Source organism: Pongo abelii, chromosome 11 (assembly GCF_028885655.2).
Source record: "Pongo abelii isolate AG06213 chromosome 11, NHGRI_mPonAbe1-v2.0_pri, whole genome shotgun sequence".
NCBI classification, from domain to species: domain Eukaryota; kingdom Metazoa; phylum Chordata; class Mammalia; order Primates; family Hominidae; genus Pongo; species Pongo abelii.
In genome coordinates, this window is record NC_071996.2 from 135,900,922 (window position 1) to 135,910,000 (window position 9,079).

The window sequence follows — 9,079 nt, forward strand, 5'->3', positions numbered from 1 at the left end:
TTCATCCGCCAACTCATCCACTGTTGGATGTGTCACCGAAGCCAATCTGTCCTGGATCACAGCGACCCCTTAACCCAACAGTTCACAGCTTTTTACATGTCCCTATCTGAACATCCAAAGACCCCTAAAAGAATTGTGGACTGAGTACTCCTTACATGGACCCTTTTAGGGACCACGAAGCCCTCGTTTCTATTGGGCATCCCAGATGGGCTATCCCTTACCCTTCCTAAAAGAAGGCGAGCTCCTCTTTTCCCTTGGTGGTGAGCCAGACAGCACTCCATCTGACGGGCAGGCCTTAATGAGTCAGGAAGTCCTTCGGGCAGGCGTGGCTTTGCCTGGATGTAGTAATAACCTAACTGATCCCTAGTTAGAAAGGACAGCCTTAGTGACTGCTGCTACCCAAGACACAGACCTGTGCTCCTGAGGGCTGCCCTGTGGATCAAAGCAAGCCAGATGGAGGCTGCTATGGCTGCCCAGCAAGTCCCTAGACTCCTTAGCTGGAGTAGTTTTATTATTATTATTATTTTATTTTATTTTATTTTATTTTTTTTTGAGACAGAGTCTCGCTTAGTCACCCAGGCTGGAGTACAGTGGTGCAATCTCAGCTCACTGCCACCTCCGCCTCCCGGGTTCGAGCGATTCTGCTGCCTCAGCCTCCCATGTAGCTGGGATTACAGGCATGTACCACCATAAATACCCTGCTAATTTTTGTATTTTTAGTAGAGATGGGGTTTCACCATATTGGTGAGGCTGGTCTCGAACTCCTGGCCTCAAGTGATCCACCCACCTCAGCCTCCCAAAGTGTTGGGATTACAGGTGTGAGCCACCATGCCCAGCCTGGAGTAGTTTTAGATAACCGCATAGCTGTGCACTGTTTGCTTGCTGAACAAGGGGAGTGTGTGGAATCGCCAGCTCGTCTTGCTGTTCCCACAGTAATGCATCAACTGAAGCAGACACGCATGTTGAAATGACAAGACAGCAAGCCTCCTGGTGACCTACACTGCTTTTCAGGAGTATCTGGGGCTTTTGTTGTTGTTGTTTTGTTTTGGCAGGGTCTCACTCTGCTGCCCAGGCTGGAGTAGACTGACACAATCTCAGCGCACTGCAGCCTCCACCTCCTGGGTTTAAGCAATCCTCCCACCTCAGCCTCCCAAGTAGCTGGGGCTACAGGCATATGCCACCATGCCCAGCTAATTTTTACATTTTTTGGTAGAGACAGTGTCTTGCCATGTTGCCCAGGCTGGTCTCAAAGTCCTGGGTTCCAGCAATCAACCCACCTCAGCCTCCTATAAAGATGTGAGCCACTGCAGGAGGCCGAGGCAGGAGAATTGCTGACATATCCAGTTTCTTAGAAAAAAAACATTTAATAGAGATTTACAAACAGAAGCTATGTCTGAGTCTCAGGTAGCGGTGAGAAAAGATGGTAGCTTTACCCCCCAAGACCGAGGGCCACAGGGGAGGGGTGACCTCAAAGGGATGTGTAGGACAATTGAAATATGATAACATCAAAGTTGTTTTGTCCTAAGGGCAGGATTTACGGGAAGTAGGTGCTCCTGCACAAAAAACACGACATGAACGGGAAATCTCAGAGGCCCTCCGAGAACTGGCATTCATCAACCTGGTGGATCAGCCCCCAAGATGGAATTGCTTTGACACCCACACCACCTGAAATAATCTGGAGTACTGTTGGCTGCTGATGTGAGACTTCAGTTCCTGTCTTCTCAGCTTAAAATAATTTAAACAAGAGACGCAACAGCAAAGGAGACGCAGCATACGATAATTTATTGCAAAAGAAAAAGAATATCTTGAAAGTGAAGTGCAGAATAGGCAGAGAGAAGAATTCAGGGCAGGCTGCTCATAAAGATGAGACAGCAAAGGTTGGCATTAGGGAGACTCCCTTTATGGAAATCTTACATGATTATTCATGAGGGGTTGGGAAGAGGTGTTGCTAGTAAGCATGTTCTGGGTGGTCCTCTGGGTGCACATGTGAGTAGCTGTACATGCTGGTTCATACGTCGCATGTCTCATTAGCTTCTTAAATCTCCACCCGGGGTGTGATTTTTACTATTATAATGAGCAAAGCGTCAGTTTGAGGATAGGTAAAATCAAAATGCGCATGCTCTCTAGAAAGAAAAGTCCCCACTGAAGATAGCTTTGCGTGAATGAGCTCAATTACAATTCGAATGCTGAGGCTTATTGTGTTGACTGTGTGGTCTCCACGCTTGCTGCATCCCAAGAACATGGTCACTTCCTTGACGACCTGTCCTGTTTCAGTACCGCCCTTTGGAAATATGTGCATGTCACATTTTGAAAAATACTGGCTGAAATGAAAATGGAAAACGCAGCTGGAACAGTTGCATCTAATCTGGATCAAACGGCAAGCTTGTTCCTTCCTTTTCTTTCTTTCCTTTTGAGATATGTCAAACATTAAAACTGCAGAAAACAGAAAGATATGGCCTAAAGAAGAGTTACAGAATTGAACGCCGAAGTAATACCACTCAGATCAAGAAATTGACTACGGCCAGGATCCCCCTACATGTACCCCGCCCCCCATTCAAACCCCACTTCTTCCTTCCCCACCAAAGGGAACCATTGACTTTGTTTTTTTTTTTTTTTTTTTTTTTTTGAGACAGAGTCTTGCTCTGCAGCCCAGGATGGAGTGCAGTGGGGGAATCACAGCTCACTGCAGCTTAACCTCCTGGGCCCAAGAGATTCTTCCACCTCAGCCTCCCGAGTAGTGGGGACTACAGGTGTGTACCACCTTGCCCATTTAATTTTTGCATTTTTGGTAGAGATGGGGTTTCACCATGTTGCCCAGGCTGGTCTGGAAGTCCTGGGCTTAAGCCTCTCCTCCCAAAGTGCTGTGATTACAGGTGTGGGCCTCCACCCCCAGCACGGCCTAAATTTTTTGACACTCCTTTTCTTTTAATAGCTTTTGGCCAGGTGCGGTGACTCAAGCCTGTAATCCCAGCACTTTGGGAGGCCGAGGTGGGCAGATCACTTGAGGTCAGGAGTTCGAGACCAGCCTGGCCGACATGGTGAAGCCCCGTCTCTACTAAAAATACAAAAACCAGCCAGGCGCAGTGGCTTACGCCTGTAATCCCAACACTTTGGAAGGCCAAGGCAGGTGGATTGCCTGAGGTCAGGAGTTCGAGACCAGCTTGGCCAACATGGTGAAACCCCATCTCCGCTAAAAATACAAAATGAATCAGGTGTGGTAGCAGGTGCCTGTAATCCCAGCTACTCGGGAGGCTGAGGTGGGAGAATCCCTTGAACCTGGGAGGCGGAGGTTGCAGTGAGCAGAGATCTCACCATTGCACTCCAACCTGGGCGACAGAGCGAGATTCTGTCTCTAAAACAAGTAAATAAACAAAAATTAAAAAATAAAAATACAAAAATTAGCTGGGCGTGGTGGCGGGCGCCTGTAATCCCAGCTACTCAAGAGGCTGAGGCAGGAACATCACTTGAACCTGGGAGGTGGAGATTGCAGTGAGCTGAGATGGCGTCACTGCACTCCAGCTTGGGGGACAGAGTGGGACTCCATCTCAAAAAAATATAAATAAATACATAAATAAAATAAAATAGAAACAGGGTCTTGCTATGTTGCTCACTATGTTGTGAATTTTTTCAGGTGCCTGAGCAAGACTGGAGACCAGACACACACCAATGTCACTTGCAGTAAACAAAGGATATTTGTCCACATTCAAAGTCTATGGTGACACCCTGGCCACATGGGGATGCTTGGCCACCCTGCCTCCTACCTTCATGCCAGAGTCGCCTGTCATAATGTCTGGTTACAGCCCTTCCTCTGAGGTCCAGGGATTTCAAGGCAGAAGCAGCAGGTCTTCCCGGGCTGGAGGAAGAGCTAAAGCCTCCATTCCTGGGATTCTTGGTTGCTGTTACCTGGGGCAACAGGAGGCCCAGGCTGTGGCGTGTATTCTCAGAGGATTGGTCGTCTTGGTCCTTCTGTTTCCTGGGAAGGAAGGGCTGGTCCTGTAGGGCCCCATCTAGATCCCTTAGCACCCTCTACCACCTGATGCCCTTGGTGATACCAAGCTCTGTGCAGTCCAGACCATGTTCCAGCTCAGTGCCCACCTTACAGGAATGCACCACCATGCCAGGCTAATTTTGTATTTTTTAGTAGAGATGGGGTTTATCCATGTTGGTAAGGCTGGTCTTGAACTCCCGACCTCAGGTGATCCACCTGCCTCGGCCCCCCAAAGTGGCCGGGCAGGGCTGAATTCACCTCCTCACCAGCTACCGCCAACCACGGATGAATGGCTTCTGCCTGCCTCCTGCCCTCCAGATCTTACCAGGGCATTTCACTGGGAAATATGGCGACAGCCCTTGCCACTCAGGGGACAGCATGGCAGGGGCTGGGAACGAATGTTGTTGCCAAACGACAACACCCAGCTGGGCCCAGTGGCTCACACTTGTGATCCCAGTGGTCTGAGAGGCTGAGGCAGGAGGATCACTTGAAGCCAGGAGTTTGAGAGCAGCCTGGGCAACAGAGTGAGACTCTACAAAACAAAACAAAAAAATTAGTCAGGTACGGTGGCTGGTGCCAATAAGCCCAGCTACTGGGGAGGCTGAGGCTAAGGCTGAGGCAGTGAGCCATGATCACGCCACCGCAGTCCAGCCTGGTGACAGAATGAGACCCTGCCTCAAAAAATAAATAAATAAATAAATAAATAAATAAATAAATAAAGAGGAAGGTGAGCGCAGTGGCTCATGTCTGTAAATTCAGACACTTTGGGAGGCTGAGGTGGGGGTTCAAGACCAGCCTGGGCAACATAGCAAAACCATGTCTTTACACAAAATAAAAAATGAGTCAGGTGTGGTGGCACATGCCATTGGTGCCAGCTACATGAGAGGCTGAGGTGGGAAGATTGCTTGAGCCTGGGAGGTCCGAAGCTGCAGGGAGCCGTGACTCAGCCGTCACACTCCAACCTGGCTGACAGAATGGGACCCTGTCTCCAAAACCAAAAGATTCCAGCTTGAAAAATAATTGTCGGGTGGTAGCAAAGGCTCCTGACTGGCCTTGACTTTAGAGTGAATCAATGAATTAATTAAGGGCCTGCCCGTTAGTGAGTCTCCTCTGAAATTTAGCCCAGAAATTTCCTAACTCAGCAAGATGAAGCAGGAGGTAGAAGGAACTAAGGGGGCAATAAGCAGGAGGCACGAATGTCCCCATGAGGGTGACATCTTCCCTGAGAGCCCCAGGATGACCAGCAGGAAGCCAGGTAGGGGGCAGGCAGGAGGATTCCAGAAAGCTCGGCCTGAGGGGAGGCCCGTGGGGGTGGTGGGGAGTGGGGCAGGAAAGGCAGAGGCTGAGCAGCAGGTGAGGTCCCCTGGGTTCTGGGGGCCAAGCCTGGGGCTGGGGCAAGCAGGCATGAGTGGAGAAGGGGCTGCTGTGGTTGGGCTAGGGTGGACTCTCCCCCACCTGCGTCATCCAAACATTAGTGCGAGTGCACCCACACAAACACATACACAATCACACACAACATGTGAGCAATGGACAGGACTGGCCCGGCCCCACTCAGTGTTGTCACCATTGGCCCCACAGCTGCCCACAGCCCTAGAGCTCTGGGCCCAGATTCCTGCCAGCTCCACCTGTCCAGGCCAAGGTAAGATGATGGAGCAAGGGGGTGCCAGGGCAGCAAAGCCCCCCACGTGCCCCTTTCCCAACAGGGCCTAGGCTCCTGGCATCAGGAGGCTGAACCCAGGCCCTGGCCCAGACTGTGTGCTTCCAGCCTCCCCTCCTCTCGACACCAGAACAGAGCCTGGCCCCAGCTTCTGGGAAATATAGAAAAAAATGGGTGAATGAACCAGTGACAGGGTGTCTTGTTCCACACAAGACACAGTGAGCAGGGGTTGGGGGAGGGGCTCATGGCTGCAGGAGGCACACCACACTCACCCAAATGGCATCTGTACCCAATACCGCACCCTTCCCTGGGGGACACCTGGTCCCAACCTGAGCTGCCTTTCTCAGGACCCCATCCCCAGCCCGGCCCGGCCCAGCCACACCCTGCCACTCCCTTCAGCCAGTGTGGCTTCAGGTCAAGAGGCTGGGCAGGGTCAAGATGGCAACAAGGGGAGAAGCCGGGACACAGTTCTCCCTGATTTAAACACAGGCAGCCTGGAGTGCAGCTCATACTCCATACCCAGAATTCCTGCCTCGCCACTGTCCTGCTGCCCTCCAGACATGCGGGGGCCCTGCATGCTGCTGCTGCTGCTGCTGCTGTGCCTGAAGCTACAGCTCTCCCTGTGCATCATCCCAGGTAATGAGGCTCCCCCAGCTGCCCCTACACACACACACAGGGCACCCCCCAGCCCAGGCTGACCTGATCTTTGCTCTCCCCCTGGCCAGTTGAGGAGGAGAACCCGGACTTCTGGAACCGCCAGGCAGCCGAGGCCCTGGGTGCTGCCAAGAAGCTGCAGCCCGTACAGACAGCTGCCAAGAACCTCATCATCTTCCTGGGCGATGGTGAGTGAGCAAGGCCTGTCCAGCCCCACAGCCCTCACAGCCCCGGTGCCCGGACACTCAGTGGTTCCAGGACAACCCTGGGGACCAAGCCTCACACATTTCTGTTCCTTCAGGGATGGGAGTGTCTACGGTGACAGCTGCCCGGATCCTAAAGGGGCAGAAGAAGGACAAACTGGGGCCTGAGATCCCCCTGGCCATGGACCGCTTCCCATACGTGGCTCTGTCCAAGGTAAGTGCTGGGCCACCTCAGAGTCCTCCAAGCAGAGAAGGGGAATCCTGGGCTATGGAGTGTGATAGGAGGCAGGGACCTTAAACAGCTGGGGCTCGAGTAAGGAGCTGGAGGCAGTTGGAATCCCAGAGGACAGAGATCAGGGTCTGGGTCTCTGTGTCTGCCCCAGAGAAGAGCTCAGAGTGTCTCTGTCCCCAGACATACAATGTAGACAAACATGTGCCAGACAGCGCAGCCACAGCCACGGCCTACCTGTGCGGGGTCAAGGGCAACTTCCAGACCATCGGCTTGAGTGCAGCCGCCCGCTTTAACCAGTGCAACACGACACGCGGCAACGAGGTCATCTCCGTGATGAATCGGGCCAAGAAAGCAGGTGAGCTGGGGCCCGCTGCGGGGTCAGGGCCAGGTCACAGACCTCCATCGCATATCCTGACCTCTGACACCCTTAGGGAAGTCAGTGGGAGTGGTGACCACCACACGGGTGCAGCACGCCTCGCCAGCCGGCGCCTACGCCCACACGGTGAACCGTAGCTGGTACTCGGACGCCAACATGCCTTGCTCGGCCCGCCGGGAGGGCTGCAAGGACATCGCCACGCAGCTCATCTCCAACATGGACATTGATGTGTGACCCCAGGGCCAAGGGCTGGGGTTGGGCAGAAAGTAGCAGGGAGGGGGCACCAGCTCAGACCCAGGCAACCAAAAGCCTTATCCAGGCCAGCAGGGTCTGGAGGTGGGGTTGGGGGCGTAGAAGGTGAAACCCTGGTGGGGCCATTCCCATAGCCTTGGGGAGGGGAGTTGGGCTGTGCATGAGGAAGTGGCACAGGGCCAGCCAGGTCCCCAAACCCACCTGCCCCATCCTCTGTTCCCAGGTGATCCTAGGTGGAGGCCGAAAGTACATGTTTCCCATGGGGACCCCAGACCCTGAGTACCCAGATGACTACAGCCAAGGTGGGACCAGGCTGGATGGGAAGAATCTGGTGCAGGAATGGCTGGCAAAGCACCAGGTGATGGGGGCTGGCGGGTGCAGGGGGCACAGCAGGGGGAGGGCAGAGGTGTGGGGCTTGGGGCTGTGGGCTGAGACCTGGCTCTCTCCCTCCCCACAGGGTGCCCGGTATGTGTGGAACCGCACTGAGCTCATGCAGGCGTCCCTGGACCCGTCTGTGACCCATCTCATGGGTAATGACCCCCTTCCTGCCCTGGCATCCCTCAGATGGCCTCAGATGGCACCTTCTGAGCCTGCGTGCACATCCGCCAGCACCCTCCCACCCCCAGCCTGCCAGTCACCACGGGACCCCTTGTCCCACAGGTCTCTTTGAGCCCGGAGACATGAAATACGAGATCCACCGAGACTCCACACTGGACCCCTCCCTGATGGAGATGACTGAGGCTGCCCTGCGCCTGCTGAGCAGGAACCCCCGCGGCTTCTTCCTCTTCGTGGAGGGTGCGTGGTGGCCCCTGCGGAGTGGGGGTTGGGGGTTGGGGGTTGGAGCAGGGCAGGTTCAGCATCTCCCCCCTCTGGCCTTCCTGCAGGCGGTCGCATCGACCATGGCCATCATGAAAGCAGGGCTTACCGGGCACTGACTGAGACGATCATGTTCGACGACGCCATTGAGAGGGCGGGCCAGCTCACCAGCGAGGAGGACACGCTGAGCCTCGTCACTGCTGACCACTCCCACGTCTTCTCCTTCGGAGGCTACCCCCTGCGAGGGAGCTCCATCTTCGGTAGGCCTGGGGAGAGTGGCAGGTGCTGCTGCATCAATTAAGTGGGTGAAATCTGAGCCTCAGTCTCCTCCTCTGGCAAATGGGAGTAATGCTGGCACCAGCCCTGTAGGGTCTCCTGAGGACTAAGCCCCTGACCAGGCAAAAAGTGGCGGTGCCTAGCACGTGGGAGGCACTCCACAGCTGTGTTCAGCTCAACCACTGGTACCCCTCTCTCTGCAGGGCTGGCCCCTGGCAAGGCCCGGGACAGGAAGGCCTACACGGTCCTCCTCTACGGAAACGGTCCGGGCTATGTGCTCAAGGACGGCGCCCGGCCGGATGTTACCGAGAGCGAGAGCGGTGAGTGCCGCGGGGTGGCCCCTGAGGGGGACCAGGGTGCCAAGGATGGGGGGCTGGCGGGAAGGGGTCACCTCCTGTCTGCCTGGAACTGAACCCTCCTAACGAAACTGAACCCTCCTACCAGAGAGCCCCGAGTATCGGCAGCAGTCAGCAGTGCCCCTGGATGAAGAGACCCACGCAGGCGAGGACGTGGCGGTGTTCGCGCGCGGCCCGCAGGCGCACCTGGTTCACGGCGTGCAGGAGCAGACCTTTGTAGCGCACGTCATGGCCTTCGCCGCCTGCCTGGAGCCCTACACGGCCTGCGA

At 54.7% G+C, this 9,079-nt stretch overlaps 1 protein-coding gene and 1 long non-coding RNA gene across 5 annotated transcripts in view; one reads left to right on the forward strand and one right to left on the reverse strand.

Moving 5' to 3' along the window:
• Positions 1–1,763: 1,763 nt before the first annotated feature.
• LOC112132290 (uncharacterized) overlaps positions 1,764–9,079 on the reverse strand; it is a 7,537-nt gene continuing 221 nt past the window's right edge. The window contains exons 1-6 of one of the 4 annotated variants that reach the window (XR_010136123.1): positions 8,997–9,079; positions 8,288–8,444; positions 6,969–7,160; positions 6,345–6,635; positions 3,762–3,973; positions 1,764–2,433 (exon numbers count right to left, since the gene is read on the reverse strand). The exon at positions 8,997–9,079 is cut by the window's right edge and continues 221 nt beyond it. This is a non-coding gene — a long non-coding RNA (uncharacterized LOC112132290). Of the gene's footprint in view, positions 2,434–3,761; positions 3,974–6,344; positions 6,636–6,968; positions 8,172–8,287; positions 8,445–8,895 lie in introns of all 4 variants that reach the window. The other 3 variants (XR_010136122.1, XR_002914104.3, XR_010136124.1) reach the window with 3 other exon arrangements.
• The window catches only part of LOC100436725 (alkaline phosphatase, placental type), a 4,087-nt gene continuing 1,213 nt past the window's right edge, over positions 6,206–9,079 (forward strand). Inside the window, exons 1-11 of the mRNA XM_063713124.1 lie at positions 6,206–6,281; positions 6,371–6,487; positions 6,601–6,716; positions 6,915–7,089; positions 7,166–7,338; positions 7,586–7,720; positions 7,820–7,892; positions 8,023–8,157; positions 8,247–8,438; positions 8,658–8,774; positions 8,899–9,079. The exon at positions 8,899–9,079 is cut by the window's right edge and continues 1,213 nt beyond it. Coding sequence (XP_063569194.1) covers positions 6,206–6,281; positions 6,371–6,487; positions 6,601–6,716; positions 6,915–7,089; positions 7,166–7,338; positions 7,586–7,720; positions 7,820–7,892; positions 8,023–8,157; positions 8,247–8,438; positions 8,658–8,774; positions 8,899–9,079 — 1,490 coding nt within the window. The remainder of the gene's footprint in view (positions 6,282–6,370; positions 6,488–6,600; positions 6,717–6,914; positions 7,090–7,165; positions 7,339–7,585; positions 7,721–7,819; positions 7,893–8,022; positions 8,158–8,246; positions 8,439–8,657; positions 8,775–8,898) is intronic.